The 23,891-nt window shown below is 43.2% G+C and overlaps 1 protein-coding gene across 6 annotated transcripts in view; it reads right to left on the reverse strand.

The window, feature by feature from the left end:
• Window positions 1-23,891, reverse strand: part of LOC138922942 (ral guanine nucleotide dissociation stimulator-like) — a 38,334-nt gene that overhangs the window by 7,077 nt on the left and 7,366 nt on the right. For 2 of the 6 annotated variants that reach the window (XR_011436079.1, XM_070259399.1), the window contains exons 1-3: window positions 1,940-2,270; window positions 1,427-1,537; window positions 375-568 (exon numbers count right to left, since the gene is read on the reverse strand). Coding sequence is in view for 5 of the 6 variants with exons in the window: in XM_070259399.1 (XP_070115500.1) it covers window positions 375-568; window positions 1,427-1,537; window positions 1,940-2,077 (443 nt within the window). In the remaining variant the exon portion in view is untranslated. The other 4 variants (XM_070259401.1, XM_070259400.1, XM_070259403.1 and 1 more) reach the window with 4 other exon arrangements.

A 23,891-nucleotide genomic window follows, 5' to 3' on the forward strand; every position in this document is an offset into this window, starting at 1 on the left:
CCAGGACCAGCTGGATGGCATCTCAAACTCTTTGACAGGGTGCTCTCCAGGTGCTTTTCCAAACTCAAAAAGCCACAAGCCAGTGAAGGGAGAGGTGAAGTGAAGACTACTTTCCATGGGGGACAGAGAAATAATCACCACCAGCAACCACAGCATGGCCCACCACCCTCTCTGCAGAGCCGGGCACCAGGGAAGCACCTGGATGGCTGAGCCCATTCATCCCTGGGAGAAGCCTAGCAAGTTCATCCTCTCTCACCCCACATTTCAGAGGAGCCAACTCAGGCTCAGAGAGATGTGGTGACATTCCCAAGGCAAGACACACAGCTGGCAGTGGGCAGAGTCACCACTGTGCTGAGGAGGAGGCAGGCAGTCACCTGGGAAACAGCTGGTCCAGCACCTGGTGGGAAGTGCTGGAGCCTGAGTAGCTGTGGAGGGAGTTGATGACACTGCAGAGGACTCTGCTGGGGAAGGCTGGCAGCACAGACTCTGAGAGCCTCTGCATCATGCCTGCCTGGAGGGCACGCATCCTGCAGGCCTCAGTGACAGACAGAGTGGACTCATCTTCACTCTGGGTGGGACGAGGAGGGACACAGAGTCAGGGTCACCACTGCGAACCACCAGCGTTATCAAGGTCTGAAGCTGACCCAGGAACTCCTAGCCCCTCCCAGACATGTGCGACAGGAGACACAGGAGCTCCCACACTCAGCAAGGTTCTGGGTTCTCACAGTACAATGTGACTTTGGGCATGTGAAGGATTCCACATTGATCTCCCTCGAGGCCATTTGCTTGCTGAGGGACAACAGACCTCCCTCTGTGAAGAGCACCAGCCCAGTGAATCCTCAACAGACACCCCCTCTCTAGAGAGGAGAACAGAGGCTTAGGTATGCCAGGTAGCTTCTCTAGATCCTGTGGGTCAGAACTGAGAGCCCCCCAAAGTGAGGGCTGAGGGCCAGCCCCTCTAGCTGCCTGAGGCTTCATTGGGCCCCAACCTGGAGGGAAATGTTATGTGGCCACCCCACCCCGCCCCAGTCTGGAAACAGTGTACAAGGCAGTGACACACTCGGAGAATCCCTTTGACTTCCAAAACACGCTGATGGTTATTTCTCTTACATTAAAGGGAGTTTGGAGACCCTCGTTATCGAGGTCGCATGTTCCAAAAAAGGCAAAATTCAAAGATACTCAGGGCCTAGTGGGAAGTGACAACGTTTTCTCTAATCTTCCTAGGAAAATGCAAAGAGTGCCCTCCTATCCTCCTATGCAGCTGGTGGGGAGGAGCAGAAGTCCAGATTCCTTTGGGACTGTGGGACACTCAGGGTGGACAGCCCTGTTAGGCTCCCAGGAGATGAGCAGTTTGAGGCTGGATTCTGGGCCTACCCTGGTCATCTCAGGGGCCTGGGTGGGAAGACCCCTCCGTGCCCACTCTCACCTCAGAGCAGCCCTGGTTATTGATGATGGTGTGGTGCAGTTGGCCCCTGTCCAGGGAGATGGAGTACCCGAAGCCATTTGCCAGATCTTTGACCACCTCCTGCGTGCAGCTCTGCAAAGACAGTGCCCGAGAGCCGGGCCGGGATGTCTCAGGCACCTGCCTCGACTTGGCCACAGGAGGAAACCCCAGCAGGGATCAGGTACCCGGCAGTGTCTGTGTAGAACTCCAGCCAGGGAGGGAATGAGATGACACCCGGATGGCTCGGGACTAACCTATGGGTAGAGGAGCTTGGTCCCCAGCACCCACTCTCCCATCCTGCTAGCCAACACCTAGGCTGGGAACACGACGCACTGCCAGGCTTCCAACACCCAGCAAAGGGCTCCTGCCTAGGATGAGTGCCCCCTCAGCCCCGCCGTCCCTCATTCCACTCCCCCCGGACACACAAGGAGGCTCAGAGGGGTGTGGGGTTGGGATCCCATTGTGGCCTAAGGCGGTTGGCCTGCCCTGTGTTACCTGAGGGATCCTCCTGCCAAATGGCCAGAGGTGGTGCAGGTGAGGGCCAAGCCAATGTGTGTAGCAACTGAAAAGGCTCTGTTTCTTGGCTTTCCTGAAGCCACAGCCTCGACAAGTCGGGAGACAACAGCAGAGCATCCTGCTCTCTTGAGTGTCTCTACTCAAGTGAGCTCAATAGGAGGCTATGTCTAGAATGTGGGTGCCTGGAGACCAGTGTGCTAAGTTCTGTTAGGGTCTGTCACCAAGGAAGTGAGGTCACTTCCTCAAGCTTCCATTACCCGGGCCTCTTCTTTCACTCACACCAACCCAAAACCCCTCTGGGATCTTGGCTACTCACCCTCCTTGCCCATGTCATCACCAGAACTGTACACAAATAGCCAGCACAGAGCCGCACACAGGACCTTGAGATGGAACCAGGTTTCCAGCTTGAGGAAGCTGAGTTCAGCTGAGTTCACTCCTCTCTTTCCCTAGAAGCTCTGTGTCCTGGAAACACCATTGTGCCTCGCAAGGCCTCCTCAATCCTTCAACCTGCACGATAGGGACGAGGCCAGAAATAGCTCCCTCAGGATGTCCTCAGCTGCAGAAGAGACAGTAGTGACAACACCTGGTGTCTGGTTTCACTTGTGTCTGATGCACACACTTAGAGATGAAAGAATGACAAGAAGGGGTGGGCTATCGTGTGGAGTACCTCTTAAAACAGGCCTGTGTCATAGCACTTGGACCTTGAGCAAGTCCCTGCCCCTCTGGGCCTCATTTACACATCTGCAGCTTTAACGGGTTGAAATTAGAGGAAATTCAGAGATTGCCAGTCACTGGCATGAATGATTCCATGGTCTCCTGTTTCCCTTAGAGTCAGAACCAAGTGCCTCATGTTGGCCTATGTGGAGGGCAGCCTCCACCACGGCTCCCGGTGCTCACTGTCTCCTGCTGTGCACATCCTTGTGGAACTGCACAGTCATTAGGAAGTGACTTCTGAATAGAATGCAGCCAAGGTGTTGGGATGGTACACAACCCAGGGTTAAGAACAAAAAGCCTGGCCCTTCCTTCTTACTCATTGTCTTTAGCCCCCTCCTTCTTTCCCTCCTCCTGTTTCCATCTCTCTCTCTCTCTCTGCCTCTTATATCTCTGGAACTGGGGGAGCAAGTGCGCATGTGTTCAATTTCCCTATGTAGAGGCTCCATAGGAGAGAATGGAGGAAATGATCGGCCAACAGACAGGCAGGAACTCAGGCTTTCCGTCCAAACAAACCCTGTCAACATGCATGTGAGTGAACTTGGGAGCACATGCTCCCTGAGTCGAGCCGCAATAGAGATGCAGCCCAAGCTTCACAGAGACCTTGAGGCAGAAGCACCCAGCTAAGCCGTGCCCCATTCCTGGCACACACACTTTGTGAGAGCTTAAGGATTTGTACTTTCTAGGGGCATGGTCTTAGAGCAACGTCGTCAGAGAGTGACAGGAAAAAGCAGTCTGCCAGTCCTGCCACCCGTCCCTGCCATACCCCCATCTCCCCTCCTCTCTCTTCTCAGGATCCTTCCAGCCACACCGCCACCTTTCTGACCTTCTCTGCTCAGACTCCTTTCTTCCTGTGAGTCTCTGCACCAGCAGTGGCTTCTCCCTGACACTCAAACCGTTCCCAGACACAGGCAGGCATGCCTCACATCTGTCACTCTGCTCACAGCAAATGTTACTCCTCTGAGGCCTTTCAGGGCCTCCCAGGCACAGTCTCCAACGTCACAGATCTCACATCTGCACGGTCATCTCATGATTTTCTCCTTCTTGGTCTCTTTTGGATAAAGTGAGTCCATGAAGCAGGGCATTCTGCTTGGCAGACGCAGAGGCAGCTTCTTCCGGTGCCCTCAGGAACATGACTGTCTCTTCTGGGTTGAATGTTTCCCCTCACAAGTCCATTCTGAATGGAAACTGTCATTTCACCTCTTTCCTGGGTCTGGTTTCTTCTAAGAACACAGGGAGCCATCCCTTCTCCCTGGAATGTGGCACCAGCCCCTACACCCACAGCCAGAAAATTAGCGCCCAGCTTCAAACACCACCAATCCTGAAGTCAGTTCCTGCTGAGGCCTCCCATCCATTCTGTAATTCCATGGTAATGGCTGAGGTCACCTTTCCCCTGAGCCTCAGCTCCCAGCCTTCCATTGGCTTCTTCGAGGAACAGTGGGATTTCCCAGAAGCACTCCCAGCCTGGGCAAGAAAGGCTTTGAAATGTTCTCTATGTATTTTCCAGGACATGGGACATGAGGAGAAGTCATTTTGGTGTGTATGTGCAGCAGTTTTGATGCAAAAAGTATCTTTTTCAGACAGAGATCAAAGAATGGGGCTACGGGGTGTAACAAGAAAATGGATATGCTGAGCCATCGTCTTCATGGTGTGAAGTCTTAGAGAGCAAAGAACATGCTTAAGAGCAGAGAATATGAAGACAATATCTTATGTTCAAATTCCAGCTCAATCACTTCCTAGATATGGTAGCGGGCAAGTTACTCACCTCATCAGTGCCTCAGTTTCCTCATCTGGTGTCGGCAAGAATGATAAGTGTACCTAATTTGTAAGGACATGGAGAGTATTAAAGGAGTTAATGTTTGAAAACTGCTTGCAACACCTAGCACCTTACAAGCACCGTACCTATCCATTATAAATGAAATGGAAACATTCTTCTGATGCTATCTTTTTACTCCAGAAGGGAGACTAGTGCCTGGATGGATGTAGACAGAACTCCCTGAGACAGGATGAATCGAAGAATGAACAACACTGTTGAAGGCATTTCCAATGGCACATCCGCCTCCTTAGGGACATTCTCTAGCAGAATCACACCCAAGCATCCCTCCTCTCTCCTGCATCATATTCTGGGATTCTATCCAGAAATCATGGGGCTTCTTGCACCCCGGCACCCACACCCACTACAGGTTCTCTTCTCTCTAGCAGCAAACCTTAGGCCTTGTCCTGATGGCTGCAGCCCACAGGCTCTGCACTCTGATCCTTTTCTTCACTTGAGGGAGAAGTGCCATCCCCAGAACTGGGCACACACAGTGTGAGCCTTGGAGTGAATGTCTCCCTGGCCGGTTGTAGGTGGAAGAGCACTGTGACAGAATGGGACTTAGGGAGAGTCTTCCAGGTGTGCTCAGAAGGGGCCCAGCCAGGGCATTGGTCAGCAAGGTCTGGTCTGGTTGGTGGACCTTGGTGGCAAATGAGTGGCAGGGGCAGCATGTTTTAGAGGTCCTGGCAGGAGACAATTCATAGGATGGTCATGAAGTCAGAATCAGCCTAATAAGCTCCAACTTAATCCACTGTCATCTGTTCCCTGACTGGCTGACTAATCCAGGAGTGATTTAGAAGAGTGATATTCGTGTTCTATCATCTTTTCATTGGTTGGCTACAGCTATTATTCTTTACATAACTTGTATATGTCTACAAAGGAAAGGAAAGATTAGTTTTGTTACAACCCTTCTAGCAAAATTCTCCCTAACATATTGAATCACTAACAGAATCCACCGCTGGGAACCTCATATAAGATGCTGACATTTACTCTCTGGTTTCATATCTTCTTGTTTGGTAAATTCTCTTGACTTCTGGCTTCTTTCCTGAGGTTCGTCCACTCAGGACAATGTAGGAGTGCAATCTCTTGCTACTTCAGAAGTAGTGGGGCAACTCTATGATGATGTTGCTTTTGTTTTGTGACTGTGTGTGTGTGTGTGTGTGTGTGTGTGATGAGACTGTTTTCTGCATCTTGCCGCGTGGGTTGGATTGACTCCTTTCCTTGGAAAAATTGTCCCTTACCACTTTCTCTGGGCTTTATTTTCATGGCTTGAACAGTGTTGTGCAACAGTAGAATTGACACTCTATCTTATGGAATTTAAACTTCTTTTAGTAGCCACATTTCAGAAAGTAAAAATAAACATGTGAAACTAATTTTAATAGTATATTTAAACCCATTACAACCAAGATATTATCATCTGGCCAGGCAATCTATATAAAAATTATGATAGAGATAGTTGAATTTTTTTTATGATTGGGATCTAAAAATCCATTTACAGCACAGTCTTCATTTGCAAATTGAAATTTTCTACATATTCAGTTTCTGTGTCCCCCAAATCAGAACCTGGGCTGACTTGTTAGAGAGGAAATAAAGCAGAACAGGCATAAGTAACGATCACTGTCAATCCAGCTCAGCATGAACACTCACCACTGACAAAAAGGCTGTCCCTGAGCAGGGAGTAGAGGCCCCTCGGGGTGACACGGTGAGTCAGCTGGTTAAGCTCCCAGGAATGCTGTTGTCACCTGGTGTCTCTGTCATACTCTCCATCACGAGCCATGGGGTCAGGGTGGTAGGTGCAGACAGTTTCCATGCTGGTGGCTGCCCCATCGTCCGCAGGCCTGGGGAGAGAGGAATGTGGGGACTCTAGAGAGATGTCCTGAATCCTCTGATAATGGGGGCCAGAGGGAGGGAGGAGCAAATTGGGAGTCAGATGGAAGAGTGAAAACTGGGGTGGTCTCTGAAAGCGTTTGTGACTCTCAATGCTCAGAAAAGGGACTTCCCTGAGGGAGATCACTCTGCAACCCAAGGACAAGGGGCCTAGGCTGCTCTTCTTGAACAAGGATCCAAGCAGGGGAGGAGGCAGGAGGAGGAGGAGCTGGAGAGACAGTAGGTGGGGAGCAGCTGGCTGGGACTCATTCCACCAGGAGCTGCGGGCACCAGGGTCTCATCCAGTGTTGCAGGACTCTCTCAGTGGAGTTAAATGTCGCTGAGCCCTTGCTCACGTCTGTTGAATATTGGACGTTGGAGATGCTGAACTTCAGTGTGAGGGCCTTCAGCTCGTGCACCATAGCTTGCAAGAAGAGATGGGGAGAGATGGCCATCACTGACAGCTGGCCTGAGACCAGATCAGAGTCCTGAATTCATTATCATCTGTTGCCTTTGCTCCCAGTGGAACCACCACCCACCGCTGTGCTCATCCAAGTTGAAGCCAGTATATCACTCATGTCTTCCTTCCTCCACTGCCAGTAACACCCACTGCACTTGAGGATTGCTCCTCAAAACACACCCTATTTCCCTATATAATGCCTACTCCTTATTAAAGACCCCACCTGGGCAAAACTTCCTCCACAAAGCTCTTCCCACCCAAATAATGCCAGTGCTTCTCCTCAAAACATCCCACCTTCGATTAGAATGTTCTGTGAATTTCATAAGACCAGGGGCTCTCTGAGAGCTTCATCAGATTCGATTATTGGTATAATCTTTGTGATAGGCATGATTGCCCGAAAACCAGAATTGCACACCTCGGCTTTCCAGCTCCCAAGTGATAATTTGGCAGTGTAGGTGTGGGGCTGCAGAGCTACTCTGGGGAAGGAAGAGGGGTCCCCTAGGTCTGTGGTGGCTTCTGGTTGCTCAAGTGATGAGGAAGTAGGCAGGAACTTGCTTCCTGGCTCAGGAGCTGTGGAAAGGGCTCTTGTTAGGGTGGGATAGAGCCCCCATACAGTGGGTGAAGCCCCACAGGCTCATCTGCACTCAGTAGTGGCTGTCCCAGGACAACCATTCACAGGTGAGCCATAAATGTGAGTGACAGAAGGAGGGATTGTGTGAGTAGAGGTAAGAGCAAGCTTATGAAGGAGATGAACCCAAAAGAGTGAGTGTGGTTGAAGAGAGAGATGGAACAAAGAGAGAGGTAGAGGCACAGACAGAGGGGATACCTGGATGGACAGAGGATGAGTGGACAAATGGAGGGTCAAAAGGAAAGCAGGAAGAATACACACAAGGAAGAGAAGTTGGAGAGATGGGAGGAAAGAGGATGGAAGGAGAGAAGAAGGAAAAACAGGTGAACAGGCAGGAGGACAGTTGGACAGATTGATATCTGGACAGATGCTTGGATGGATAGATGGAAGGAAGGAAGGAATAGAGGGAGGGAGTGTGGAAGGAAGGATAGAAGGAAAAAAGGTAGGAAGGAGGGAGCCTGAGAGGAGGGAGAACTGGGAAAATCACCTGCTCAAGTTCACAGGGTGTTTTAAAGGGAGGTTAAGGCTGAGAATACAGGACCCCTAACTCCCAGGCTTGTGTCCACCTGTCCCAATGCTGCCTGTTATTACTCGTAGAGATGAGCATGTGGACGTAAAAGAAACCTTGAGCCCTACCCTCACAATACACAAAACTCAATTCCTGGACACTTTGACCTAAAGGAGAAAGGTAAAATAATGAAACTTCTAGAAGACAACATAAGAAAACATCTTCAGGATGACAGGGTAGCAAAAACTTCTTAAAGAAGACACACAAATGCACACATACACACACTCTCCATAAAAGAAAAGATTGGTAAACTTGGATTCATTAAAATTTAGACTTTCAGTTCATCATGAGACATATTACAAGAGGGAATTGGCAAGTCACAGGATGAGAAGAGATTGTTCCAATTCGAATATTCAACAAAGGATTCTCATGCAGAATACAGAAAATCTTCAGCATCACAGTAAGAAAGGAGCCAAACAAACCAATTGCTTAAAACTGGTCAAAAGACTTCAACAGGCACTCCACAACACAGAGTGTCCCAGCGGCCAACAAGCACATGCAAATGTGCTAAAATCAGCAGGGACAAGGGAAATGACAATTCAACCACACTGAGATCTTCTATACAACCAGAGAATGGTTAAAAACAGTTTTGAAATGCTGAGCTGAGGGCAGCAAGTGGAGGGGAGGCTGCAGAGCAACTGGAAGGCTCACACACTGCAGGTAGGAGTAGGAATTCATGCAGCCACTTGGGAAAGCTTTTTGGCAGGATCTATCTGTTAAAGCTGGAGACACACATACAACATGACCAGCAATTCTACTCTTAGATGTGTCCTCAACTGAAATCTAAACATTTCAACCAAGAGGAAGGAGCAAGAATGATTAGAGCATCAATCTCCTTATTCCTCCAAAGTAGAAAGTACTCAAATATCCATCTACAGTAGAATGGATAAATCAATTCCGCTATCTAGTTCATGGTGGTTTTAAAAATTGGCCACAAATTCTTTGAGACACATCCCATGAATATGTGAGGTTCAGGTTCCCTCCCCTTGAATCTAGGCAGGCGTGAACCTACTTCAATCAACAGAGTAGAAGCGTTGCTCTGTGGAAGTGGTGTGATGTGACTTCCAAGGACATGCCACTCTCAGGAAGCTTGCTCAGTGAAGCCAGCCAACAAGCTGTGAAGAGCTAAGGCCTCATGGAGAATCTCCTCATGGAGAATCTGCAACCAGGGCACAGCCACCTTCATTGCAACTGCTATGCTGGCGATCAGGTGATAAGACTTCGTTCCTAAACAGAAGATGAACCATATGCACTGAAGAAAATAGACCACCAACACAAGCCCTGACGCACACCATGTCCATTTATACTTGGTATCTCAAGACCAGGGGCCAAGATGAGGAGGCAGGAGTTCATCCCCAAATTCTTGAGATTTTATCCAATACCAGACAGACTGTGCTCACCAAGCATTTCCTAAACCTCCTCCCTTCCTCAAAGGAATCTCTGCATCTGGATACCGACATTAAGTTTCCTCTGGTCATATATGATCACCAGCCCCAGTACAGCCTTTGTATCAGCAATAGGTGAACACTATCTGAACAGGTCACCTGGGTCCCAAAAGTGGAAAAGAAGTAGAGCAACTTTCAAGTAGAAGTTTCCATCTCCATTGAAATTGTATTTTAGATATACCATTGGAAAAATAAAACTGCCACTTTTCAAAACAGGAAATGTAGGTGCCCTTGTGAACGATCCCACAGGATTTTGGTCTTCAAGACATCCCAGCCAAGGTACCATCCATGTGAGTGAAAGAGCCTCTAAATGATTCTAGACCCCAACCATCAGAGAGCAGGGCAATTTCTCCCTACCAAATTCCTAACCCACAGAATCCGACTAATACAATGGTTGTTGTTTCACTCCACTAAGTTTGGATCGGCATGTTACGCAGCTATCAATAACCAAAACTAATGCATTATGCAATAATAATCAGATCTAAAGAACTTTATAAAAACCAACCAATTACCTGTAACAACATGAATGAATCTCAGACAGGATGTTTAATAAAAGGATCCTGATAGAAAGGAGTACATAGAGTATAATTCCATCTACCTGAGCTCAAAAACTGGCAAAACTAAGCTACAAGCGATAGAAGTCAGAGTAGTGGTTACCTTGGGTGGGAGCAAATTCTGCAAGGGGTCACGATAGAGGCTTCTGGAGAGCCAGAATAGTGAATGTCTTGATTTGGGGGGTTGTTATGATAGTGTGTTTAGATTGCTAAAAAAAAAAAATCATTGAGGTAGATACTCAAGACTCGTGTACTTTTCCCACTAAGAATGCTACAATTTAAAACGATATTTTGTCAGTAAAACGTGGCTCACCCAATAGATGTGAGAGTGTGAAGGACAAATAAAAGATGACTCCAAGTTTTCAGGTATGATAGACTAGGTAGTGCCATTAACTGAAGAGTTGAACCATGGAGCAAATTAAAACAGGAGCAGAGGCAGGGACCATGTCCTGCTCATTATGTATTCAGGTGTCTACCATAATCCTGAATACACAGTCAGTCCAGCTTCCAGGATACTCCTCTCCTTTTCACCATAAACTATGGCTCACCCCTTCTTGGTGTCTTCTATTGCCTCCTTTTTCCCAGCTGCTTTTTTTTTTAAGTTTTTATTGAGTTTATGATAGTTTACAATCTTGTGAAATTTCAGTTGGACATTATTGTTTGTCAGTCATGTTGTAGGTGCACCCCTTTACCCTTTGTACCCCCAAGCCCCCTTTCCCCTGGTAGCCACTAATCTGTTCTCTTTGTCCACGTTTAAATTCCTCATATGAGTGGAGTCATACAGAGATTGTCCTTCTCTATCTGGCTTATTTCACTTAACATAATTCCCTCAAGGTCAATCCACGCTGTTTTGAATGGAACAACTTTATCCTTTCTTAAGGCTGAGTAGTACTCCACTATATATATACACATACATACATACAAACACACACACACACACATATATATATACACACACATAGAGTGTATACATACATATATATACACCATATCTTCTTTATCCAATCATCAGTTGATGGGCACTTAGGTTACTTCCACGTCTTGGCTATTGTAAATAATGCTGCAATGAACATAGGGGTGCATGGGACTTTTGGAATTGCTGACTTCAAGCTCTTTGAATAGATACCCAGTAGTGGGATGGCTGGGTCATATTGTATTTCTATTTTTAATTTTTTGAGGAATCTCCATACTGTTTTCCATAGTGGCTGCACCAGTTTGCATTCCCTCCAGCAGTGTAGGAGGGGTCCTTTTTCTCCACAACCTCTCCAACATTTGGTACTTTTTGTTTTGGTTATTTTTGCCATTCTAATGGGTGTAACGTGATATCTTAGTGCAGTTTTGATTTGCATTTCCCTGATGATCAGTGATGATGAACATCTTTTCATGGTGCCTATTGGCCATCGGTATATCTCCTTGGAGAAATGTCTGTTCATGTCTCCAGTCCATTTTTTGATTGGGTTTTTTTGTTGTTGTTGAGTTGTGTGAGTTCTTTATATATTATGGAGATTAATCATTTGTTGGATATATGACTTGCAAATATTTTTTTCCCAATTAGTGGCTTGTTTTTTTGTTTCAATCCTGTTTTCTCTTGCCTTGAAGAAGCTCTTTAGTCTGATGAAGTCCCATTTCTTTATTCTTTCTATAGTTTTCCTTGTTGAGAAGACATGGTGTCCGAAAAGATCCTTTTAATACTGACATCAAAGAGTGTACTGCCTACATTTTGTTCTAGAAGTCTTACGGCTTCAGGTCTTACCTTTGGGTCTTTGATCCATTTACAGTTTATTTTTGTGAATGATGAAAAAGAATGGTCAATTTTTATTCTTTTACATGTGACTTGCCATTTTACCCAACACCATTTGTTGAAAAGACTTTCTTTTCTCCATTGTATGCCCTCAGATCCTGTGTCAAAGATTAGCTGTCCATAAATGTGTGGTTTTATTTCTGGGCTTTCAATGCTGTTCCATTAATCTGTGCACCTGTTTTTCTACCAGTACCATGCCGGTTTGATTCCTGTAGCTTTGTAGCATGTTTTGAAGTCAGGGATTGTGATGCCTCCCGTTTTGTACTTTTTTCTCAGGATTGCTTTAGCAACTTGGGGTCTTTTGTTGCCTCATGTGTATTTTAGGATTCTTCATCCTATTTCTGTAAAGAATGTCATTGAGATTCTGATTGGGATGGCGTTGAATCTGTAGATTGCTTTAGGTAGAATAGACATTTTAACTATGTTTATTCTTCCAATCCATGTACATGGAATGTCTTTCCACCTCCTTATGTCGTCATCCAATTCTCTCAGAAAGGTGTTGTAATTTTCATTGTATAGGTCTTTCACTTCCTTGGTTAAATTCACTCTGAGCTATTTTATTCTTTTTGCAGCAATTGTGGATGGTATTGTGTTCTTGAGTTCCTTTTCTATTAATTGATTATTAGAATATAGAAATGCTATTGATTTATGCAAATTGATTTTATATGCAGCAACTTTGCTGTAGTTGTTCATTACTTCTAAGAGTTTTCCAATGGGTTCTTTGGGGTTTTCTATATATAAGATCATGTCGTCTGCAAACAGCGAGACTTTCACTTCTTCCCTCCCTATTTGGATTCCTTTTATTCCATTTTCTTGCCTGATTGCTCTGGCCAGGACCTCCAGTACTATGATAAATAAGAGTGGTGATAGAGGGCATCCTTGTCACATTCCTGATTTTAGGGGGATGGCGTTCAGTTTTTGCCCATTGAGTATGATGTTGGCTGTAGGTTTATCATAGATGGCCTTCATTATGTCGAGGTCATTCCCTTCTATGCCCATTTTGTTCAGAGTTTTTATCATAAGTGGCTGTTGGATCTTGTCAAATGCTTTCTCTGCATCTATTGAGATGATCATGTGGTTTTTATTCCTCAGTTTGTTGATGTGATGTATGACGTTGATTGATTTGCAGATGTTGAACCATCCCTGTGTCCCTGGTATGAATCCCACTTGCTCATGATGTGTGATCCTTTTGATGAATTGCTAAATTCTGCTTGCCAAAATTTTGTTGAGAATTTTTGCATCTTTGTTCATCAGCGATATTGGCCTGTAGTTCTCTTTTTTCGTGATGTCCTTGTCTGGCTTTGGTTTCAGTGTGAGGTTGGCCTTGTGGAATGCGTAAGGAAGTGTTCCATCCTCCCTAACTCTTTGAAATAGCTTGAAAAGGATAAGTATTAAATCCTCTCTGAAAGTTTGGTAGAATTCCCCAGGAAAGCCATCTGGTCCTGGGGTTTTATTCTTTGGGATGATTTTGATTGCTGTTTCAATCTCTTTCCTAGTGATTGGTGTGTTCAAATTCTCTGCTTCTTCTTGACTGAGCTTTGGGATATTGTAGGAGTCCAAGAATTTATCCATTTTCTCTAGGTTATCCATTTTGTTGGCATATACTTTTTTGTAGTATTCTCTTATAATCCATTGTACTTCTGCGGAGTCTGTTGTTATTTCTCCTCTTTCATTTCTAATTTTGTTTATTGGAGCTTTCTCCCTTTTTTTCTTTGTAAGTCTGGCTATGGGTTTGCCAATTTTATTTATCTTCTCAAAGAACAAGCTCTTTGTTTCACTGATCCTTTCTACTGCCTTTTTCATTTCAATAGCATTTATTTCTGCTCTGATTTTTATTATTTCTGTCCTGCTGACTTTGGGCTTTGTTGGTTCTTCTTTCTCTAATTCGGTTAGGTGTAGTTTAAGATTGCTTATTTGGGATTTTTCTTGTTTGTTAAGATGTGCCTGTATGGTGATGAATTTTCCTGTTAATACAGCTTTTGGTATATCCCATGTGAGCTGGTATGGCATGTTATCATTTTCATTTGTTTCCAGGTATTTTTTTAATTTCTTCTTTAATTTCTTCAATGATCCATTGCTTGTTCAGTAGCGTATTGTTTAGTCTCCACATTCTTGTGCCTTTCTCAGCTTTTTTCTTGTAATTAATTTCTAGCCTTATAGCATTATTATTGGGGAAGTTGCTTCTTAGTATTTCAATTTTTTAAAATTTATACAGGCTTGCCTTGTTTCACAGCATATAGTCTATCCTTCAAAATGTTCTGTGTGCAGTTGAGAAGAATGTATATTCTGCTGTTTTTGGATGGAGTGTTCTATATAGGTCTATTAAGTCCAACTGTTTTAGCTTTTTGTTTAATTCCACCATTTCCTTGTTGATTTTCTGTCTGGATGATCTGTCCAGGGTTGTGAGTGGGGTGTTGAGGTCCCCTACTATTATTGTGTTATTTTTGATATCCTATTAGGTTTGTTAATAGTTGCTTTATGAACTTTGGTGCTCCTGTGTTGGGTGCATAGATATTTATAAGCGTTATTTCTTCTTGATGAAGTGTCCCTTTGATCATTATATATTGTCCCTCTGCGTCTCTCTTTTCCTGCATTATTTTGAAATCCGTTTTGCCTGATATAAGTATTGCAACACCTGCTTTCTTTTGCTTGCTATTAGCTTGAAGTATTGTCTTCCACCCCTTCACTCTGAGCCTGTGTTTGTCTTTGGGGATGAGGTGTGTTTCCTGGAGGCAACAAATTGTTGGAGGTTATTCTTTAATCCATCTTGCCACTCTGTATCTTTTTATTGGAGAGTTCAATCCGGTTACATTGAGGGTGATTATTGATGCATGCGGGCTTAATGCTCTCATTCTCTCACTCATTATCTGGCTTCCCTGCATTACCTTTGTTTCTCGTCCTGTGTGTTTTAGCCTACCAATTGACTTCTGCAATTTCTTATGCTGGGTTTCTTAGATTTTTCCTTATTTACGTTTTGTGGCTCTGTTCTGTTTGTTTTAGTGGCTATCCTGAAATTTGTATTTAGAAGCTCATGTATAATACAGTCTATTCTCTGGTGGTCTCTTACTTACTTGGCCTAGACTGATTTAGTCCCTTTGCTCTTCCCCTCCTAAATTATTATTTTCACCTCTTATTCCAACTCGTGTTATGAATTTGTAGTTAGAGTGATAAGATCGTCTTTGCTTTGGTTGTTTCCTTACCTTTATCCTAATGCTATAGTTGAATATTTGCTATCCTATTTTGGTTCTATCTATCTGTCTCCCTACTCTGTGGTTTGTGACCCCTTTCTCCCTTTTTCTTTTTTCAGGTATGAGAGCCTTCTTGAGGATTTCTTGTAGTGGAGGACTTTTGGTTACAAATTCCCTAAACTTTGGTTTGTCTGGAAAAGATTTAATTTCTCCCTCATATCTGAAGGATATTCTTGCTGCATAGAGTATTCTTTGCTGAAGATTTTGATCTCTTAAAGCTTTGAATACATTGCTCCATTCTCTCCTAGCTTGTAAGGTTTCTGTAGAGAAATCTGCTGAAAGTCTGATAGGAGTTCCTTTGTAGGTTATTTTCTTCTGTCTTGTTGCCCTGAGTATTCTTTCTTTGTCTTTCATGTTTGCCATTTTTACTACTATATGCCGTGCACTAGGTCTCTTTACATTGGCAAATCTAGGAGATCTGAAAGCTTCCTCCACACACATTTCTCCCTCAATCCCTAGATTTGGGAAGTTCTATTCTATAATTTCATTAAGCACACTTTCTGCTCTATTTTCCTTTTCCACGTTCTCAGGAATTCCAATGATTCTTAAATTCGTTATCCTCATTGAATCTGCTATTTCTCTGATATTTTCCTGCTTCTTTTAAATCCTTAGTTCTTTCTCTGTCTGGAGCCATTCAGCCTGTCTATCTTTGAGCATGCTAATTTGCTCCTCTATGGTGTCTCCACAGGCATTCAGAGAATCCGTATACTGTTTTATCTGGTCCATTGTATTTTTCATGTCTAGTATTTCTGATTGATTCTTCTTTATAGTTTCAATATCTTTTGTGAAGTAACTCCAGAACTTGTTGACTTGTTTCTCTATTTTTCCCTCAACCTCATTGAGTTTTTTGATGATAGCTACTCTGAACTCATTTTCACTTAGTTAATGTATTCCCAAGTCCTCAGGACTTAATTCTGTGTTTTTGTTGTTTTCCTTTTGGTCTGCAGCTTTTATAAATTGCTGGATGATAGAGGACTGGTTTTTTCTCATGATGGTAGTATTCGGTTGCACTTACAGCCTGTCACCACTAGACGGTGGTCAAAAGTCCTGCGTTCTGAGCTCTCCACCTTCAGGCAAGATGGCAGCACCCAGCACGGGTTCGGGGAGGAGGGGCACTTTCTTTCATGTGCCGATCTGGCTTCCCATCTGCTCTCATTCTCTGGTCTCCCGGGGCCCTGCCTTCATGGGGTCCCCATGCACGGAAGCTTTCCCCCATCAGCGGGTTTCCACTGAACCGGCGGCGGTAGTCCTGGTTCATCCCCTGGTCATGCAGCCCCTCTCCCACTCCTTCCTTCACCCGCAGCAGAGATCCTAGTCTCTAGAGGAGGGAGCAAAGTTCTCTCCTACCCTGTTCCAGGTCCTCTGAGCATGGTGCCAGCCTCTCCATCCTCCATCATATTGTTGCTATAGTTTTCTGTTTGTCATTAGGATTATTGGTTGAAATTCAGTTTTTCCAATTCTTTGGTTGTAGTTTGGAGTGGAGAGAGAAATCTGCTGAAAGTCTGATAGGAGTTCCTTTGTAGGTTAGTTTATTCTGCCTTGCTGCACTGAGTATTCTTTCTTTCTCACTCACTTTTGCCAGTTTTACTACTATATGCCTTGCACTAGGTCTTTTTACATTGACAAATCTAGGAGATCTGAAACTTCCTCCACACACATTTCTCTCTCATTTCCTAGATTTGGGAAGTTCTCTGCTATTATTTCTTTGAGCATGCTTTCTGCTACATTCTCCTTTTCTTCGCCCTTGGGGATGCCAATAATTCTTATATTGCATTTCCTCATTGAGTCGGTTATTTCTCGGAGGTTTTCTTCATTCCTTTTTAGACTTAGGTCTCTGTCTTCCTCTATCTGGAGCCCTTCAACCTATCTTCAGTTACGCTGATTTTCTCCTCTATGGCGTCCACACAGGCATTCAGGGAATCCATATTATGTTTTATTTCTTCCGTTGTATTTCTCATCTTTAGTACTTCTGAGTGATTCTTCTTTATAGTTTCAATCTCTTTTGTGAAGTAACTCCAGAACTCTTTGGCTTCTCTATATTTTCCTTTACCTCATTGGGTTTTTACATGATAGCTATTCTGAATTCATTGTCATTTAGTTTACTTATTTCTGAGTCATCAGGACATAATTCTGGGTGCTTGTTTTCCCTCTGGTCTGGAGATTTGATGACTTGACAGATGCTGGAAGATGGACAGATGGTGGAAGATGGACAGGTCTTCCCCATTGTGATATAATTTAGTTGCAGTTACAGCCTGTCACCGCTAGATGGGGGTTGAGAGCCATGTATTCTGAGCCCTCAACCTTCAGCCAAGATGGCATGTCATAGCACAAGTTGGGGGTCGGGGGGCACCTACTCTTGCATGCAGACCCAGGTTTCCCAATCAGATCTATCTGTTCTCCTGGGGTCTTGGCATAATGAGGTCACCGAACGAGAAATCTTTCACCCAGTTAGAGGGCTTCTGTCTGGGCTGCAAGGGCACTAGGGAGTCCTGAGTGATCCTGCTGATGCACAGCCCCTCCCCCAGTCCTTCCCTCATGGAGCCTTCCATGGCAGCGATCCCAGACATTAGGGGAGGGAGCGAAGTTCTCTCTTACCCTGTTCCAGCTCCTCTGAGGAAGGGTACAACACCACTGACCTCCCTCATTTGACTGCCCTCAGTCTCTGAGGATTCCTGTGCCATCAGGATGTTTTTCATTGGACTGTGGTTGCTCTTTTTTGTTGTATGTTGGAGGGGAGAGAGTCCTGAGCAAGCTCACTCCACCATGATGCTGACATCACTCCTTCTCCCAGCTGCCTCTTAATATTGGGATTCCTCAGGCTTCCATCCTCAGTCCTCCTTTCATGCACGCACGCATGCATGTACACAAACTCCTTTCTCCTGTATTTTCAATCTCAGCTGATGGCATAATCACCTACTTATTCTTTTAAGCTAGAAACCTTAGAGTCAACCAAAATCAGGATTGTACTTAAACCCAATCAAAAGAAATATAACAGGATAAACATAAATTCCCAGGCTTAGCCCCAAAACTAATGCATAAAAACTGGATGAATGTATAGTTAGATCTAGTGCTTTTCTTTTTTCTTTAACTCAGTGTATGATGTGGTCATCACTGTATGATGTGCCCATCAAAAGGATAGAGTTGTAATCATATACAGTATGCACAAGAAGAAAGGGAATACTCTTACCTAAACTAATAGAAGAAAATTGCTCTAATATGAGACATGAGTCTTTTGCTAATCAAGCCATGCCTAGAGTAGTGCATTTCCTTCCAAATTCTACAGCTTAAAAATGAATTAAAAACAAAGAAACCACCAATGTGGTGACCTGACATGAAGTCATGTTTTGTAAGGGATGGCTGACGAACTGGAAGTGTTTCAACTCAAAAAGACTGAGAAGACTTGATGACCATCTTTGCATATTTCTAAGGATATCCCTTGGAACTGGGATTCAGCCTGTACTATGTGTCTCCAAAACACAGGATGGGTAGGAGAAATAAGAAAGTACACTTCCACTCAATGCAAGAAAGAACTTACTAATAAACAAAAGTGTATGAAAAACAGGACAGGGTGCAGGAAAGGGATGGAAACAGCTTAGGCTAATGGAGAAAAGAGGCTGTCAGAAAATGGACTATCTCACCTACAAGATGTTTTATACAAATGTAACAGTAACCACTAAACAAAAAATCAGAGCAGAGCCATAATTCATAAATAAAAAGAAAACTGACAAAGTCACCACAGAAAACTTCCCAAGTGAAGTAGCAGTCAGACATACAAGGGAAGGGAAACAGTGAACACATAGAACAACTGGAAAACAACAGATAAAATTGAAGTATTATGCCCTAAAATATCAATAATAACTCTAAATGTAAATGGATGGAATTCTCCAATCAAAAGACACAGAGTAGCTGGGTGGATTCAAAAAGAAGACCCAACAATATGCTGCCTCCAGGAAACACTTCTCAGCTGAAAGACAAACACATGCTTAGTGTGAAGGGATGGAAGACGATACTCCAAGATGACGGCAAATAAAGTAAGCAATTGTTGCCATATTTATATCAGACAAAGCAGACTTCAAGATAAAAAAGACAAGGAGAGACAAAGAGGGGCAGGAGACAATGATAAAAGGGATTTTCTGCCAAGAGGAGATACTATTATTGAATACATACACACCTAATGCAAGAGCTCCAATGTACATAAAGCTACTATGAACAGACCTTAAGGGAGAAATTCACAGCAACACAATCATAGTAGGGGACATCAATACCCCACTTACATCAAGAGATAGATCATCCACACAGAAACTCAACAAGCAAATAGTGAATTTAAGTGAACCACTTGAGCAGATGGACTTAATAGATATATCTAGAACATCCCATCCCCAAACAGCAGAATACACATTCTTCTCAAGTGCACATGGAATGTTCTCAAAGATAGAGTATATGCTGGGAGAAATGGCAAGCCTCCGTAAATTTAAGAAGACTGAAATAATAAAAAGCCACTTTTCTGACCACAATGCTATGAAACTAAAAATCAACTGCAAGACAAAAAGCTGGGAAAATCACAAATATGTGGAGACTAAACAACTTGCTAGTGAAGAACAATTGGATCTAAATAAACCAAAGGAAAGGATTTTTAAAACCTGGATAAATATGCACAGGAAAACACGTCATCCCAACTCTTACGGAAAGCAGCAAAAGTAGTTCTAACAGGGAAATTCATAGCAATACAGGCCCAACTCAAGAAAAACAAGAAAAATCTCAAGATGACACCCACCAGAACTTGAAAAAGAAGAATAAACAAAGCCCAAGGTCAGCAGAAAGAGAGAAGTAATGAAAATTTGTGCAGAAATAAATGAAAAACAGGCTAAAAACTCAGTAGAAAGGATCAATGAAACTAAGCGCAAGTTCTTGAAGAAGAGAAACAAAATTGAACAAACCCTTAGCCAGACACACTAAGAGAAAGAGAAGGCTTAAATAAAGTTAGAAATGAAAGAGGAGAAATTTCAATGGATATCATAGACATACAAAGGACTATATGACAATTCTATGAAAAACTATATGCCAGCCACCAAATTGGATAACCTAATAGAAATAGCAAATTCTTGGAATTGTACGAAGTCCCAAAACACCCACAGACAACATTATATTTAATGGTGAAAAACTGAAAGCCGTCCCTCCAAGAACAGGAACAAGATAAGGGTGCCCACTCTTGCCACTCGTATTCTACATAGATATGGATGCCCACTTTTGCCACTCCTATTCAACATAGGTGTGGAGGTTTTGACTACAGCAATTTTCCAAGAAAAAGAAGTAAAATGTATCCAAATTGGAAAGGAAGAAGTGAAACTCTCACTGTTTTCAGATGACATGATTCTACATATAGAAAACCCTAAGGAATTCATCTGAAAACTATTAGAAAGAATCCACAACTACAGAAAAGTTTCACAGTAAAAAGATCAACTTACAAAAATCAGTTGCATTTCTATACACTAAAAACAAACTGGCAGAAAGACAAGTCAAGAATAGAATCTCATTTACAATTGCAACAAAAGAATTAAATACCTAGGACTAAATCTTACCAAAGAGGTGAAAGACCTATACACTGAGAACTATAAGATATTACACAAAGAGACTGAAGAAGATATAAAGAAATGGAAAGATATTCCATGTGCATGGATTGGAACAATAAAAAGTTAAAATATTCATATTACCTACAGCAATCTACAGATTCAATGGAATCTCAATCAGAATCCCAGTGACATTCTTCACAGAAATAGAACAAAGAATCCTAAGTATATATGGAGCAGCAAAAGACCCAGAATAGACGAAACAATCCTGAGAAAAAAGAACGAAGCTGGAGACTTCACAATCCCTGACTTCAAAATATACTACAAAGCTCTAGGAATCAGAACAGCATGGTACTGGCACAAAAACCGACACCCAAATCCATGGAACAGAACTGAAAGCCCAGGCATGAAACCACACATCTGTGGACAGCTAATCTTTGACAAAGGAGGCAAGAGCATACAATGGAGAAAGGAAAGTCTTTTCAAAAAACAGTGTTGGCAAAACTGGACACCCACAAGCAAAAGAATGAAAATAGACCCTTACCTTACACTGTACACAAAAATTAACTCAAAATGGATTAAACACTTGAAGGTAAGACCTGAAATCATAAAACTCCTAGAAGAAAACATTGCCAGTACACTGTTTGACATTGGTCTGGGAAACATCTTTTTGAATACCATGCCAGCACAGGCATGGGAAAAGAACGAACAAATAAACACGTGGGACTACATCAAACTAAAAATCTTCTGCAAGGCAAAGGAAACCATGAACAACACAAAAAAACAGCCCAACAACTGGGAGAAAATATCTGAAAATCATATATCTGACAAGGCGTTAATTTCCAAAATATAAAAAGAACTCAACGACAAAACAGAAACAACCAGATTGGAAAATGGGCAGAGGATATGAAAGGACGTTTTTCCAAGGAAGATATACAGAAGGCCAGCAGGCACATGAAAAGATGCACGACATTGCTAATTATGAGGGAAATGCAAGTCAAAAATACAATGAGCTATCTCCTGACACCTGTCAGAGTGGCTATAATGATGAAGACAAAAAATAACAAATGTTGGAGAGGATGTGGAGAAAAGGGAACCCTACTAGACTGCCAGTGGCAATGTAAACTGGTGCAGCCACAATAGAAAACAGGTGGAGATTTCTTGAAAAATTAAAATCTGAAATACTATATGATCCAGCTATCCCACTACTGGGTACATATTCAAAGAAATGGAAAACAACAACTCAAAGAGATTTACACACCCCTGTGTTCATTGCAGCATTCTTCATAATAGTCAATATGTGGAAGCAACCCACTGTGCTTCAACTGAGGAATGGCTAAAGAAGATATGGTACATATGTAAAACAGAATACTACTCGGCCATTAAAAAAGACAAAATTGTCCCATTTTAAACAATATGGATGGAGTGTGAGGGTGTGACGTTAAGTGAAAATAAGACAGACAGAGAAAGACAAATATCCCAAGGTTTCATCCATATGTGGAAGATAAACAGACGGGTAAAGTGAACAGATTAGTGGGTACCAGAAGGGAATGGGGTTAGGGGATGAGCAAAAGGTGTAAAGGGGCACATATATATGGTGATGGATAAAAATTAGACTGTTGCAGGCGAGCACGATGCAGTCTCCAGGGAAACTGAGAAGCAATCATGTACACTTGAAATTACACGATGTTATAACCCATGATGACCTCATTTTTAAAAAAAAGAAACAAAGAGGATATGCTGTCTCTAGAGCAGTGGTTCTCAATTGTGGATGATTTTGTCCCCCTAGCCAAGTTTGGTGCTAAACATCATTCAATTCAGAGAACAACCCTCCACCACAATGAACGACCTATCTCAAATGTCATTACTCCCATGGTTGAAAAACACTGTTCTAGAGTTGCTGAGTTTCCTGTCACTGGAGGCATGCATGGTAGACCAGACCAGACAGTGTGATGACATCTAATACCTGGCTTTTGAGATCAGTGGGAAATGAGTTGAAAAATGTTTTTTGTTTCAGATCACTCTCCAGAGAAAAACACTTTAAGGGATGCTCAAGTGGTGAGGATGACAAACATTTGTTGAACACGGACTGTGGGCCACACATTATAGCAAGTGATTCATGTACACATCTCAGAGTCAATTCTGACAACCCTACCATAAAACAGGTAGGATTGAACCTCGATTGGGTGGTAAAATCAGGTTGCCCTAATGTCACAGAGCAGTCAATACTGCAACTCAGATCTACCTGACTCCACTGACATATGTCACTGTCGAAAGCACAAACAGGAAATTACTTTCAAACTTCTGTGCTCTAGAAAACAAATGAAGTGTCACATATTCCAGAAGTGTTGGCACAAAGTCTGAACAGGTTTTTGCTCACTGCAAACCTAGCTGGCCAGGAGAAAGGGGAAAGGATTCTTTGAAGCCATCCTGTGATGAAGGAGAGAACAGTATCTGGATTGTCCCCAAGTGCCTTCTTCTATAAGAGCCACACAAAATATTCATCTATTCATATATTCACGGAATCTCAGTCAGAAGCTAAGCCAGATAATGGCATCCATTTAGCATGAAAGTTCAGTATGGCAGACTTTTGGACATCCCTGACTGGGAATCCTGCCCTTCACAAAGACAGTAAGTGCTGACCCATGCTTTCTAGGCTGCTTACACTGACGCCCATTGGTCAGGATGCCGTGGCCCTGCTTACACGTTGGTCAAGCAGTCACTAGGGCACAGTACCCAAACGATGATAGTTTGAAATGAACAGAGCAGGTTGCATAGCACTGTAAGAGCTTGCTCTTCTGCACATAAAAACCCCACAAATTCTGTGATGATACTGAATGGCAGCAAATACAAGTGAAGTATTCTTGATCAATCTCCACATTCAGTGGAAAATACTTCTAGACTGAAAGGGAAGAATTAGCCCAAAGAAGTCAAATCAAACAGAAAAGGCACTTTGAAGACAAAGAAGTGGTTGCACTAAAGGTTTCCACACCACCAGTCTTTCATTAACACGCGTCATGGGAATCTCTTAGGCAGTAAAATCCTTTGCTCAGCAAGTCATCATTGTTTTTTTTTTTTGGAAAAACAAGACGTTATGCTTTTCCATGTTCTAAATAAAGAAGCAGAAATGCTTTGATATGTAGTAGTTTGTCTGACATTAAATAAATTATATTTCGTAGTGGTCTTAAAAAAAGGACAGAAGCCTAAAATATATCTAAGATCAACTTCTAAATGCACAAAAAAAAGCAGAAGCCAAATCGGATTCCCACA

Source organism: Equus caballus, unplaced genomic scaffold (assembly GCF_041296265.1).
Source record: "Equus caballus isolate H_3958 breed thoroughbred unplaced genomic scaffold, TB-T2T haplotype1-0000019, whole genome shotgun sequence".
Lineage (NCBI taxonomy): Eukaryota > Metazoa > Chordata > Mammalia > Perissodactyla > Equidae > Equus > Equus caballus.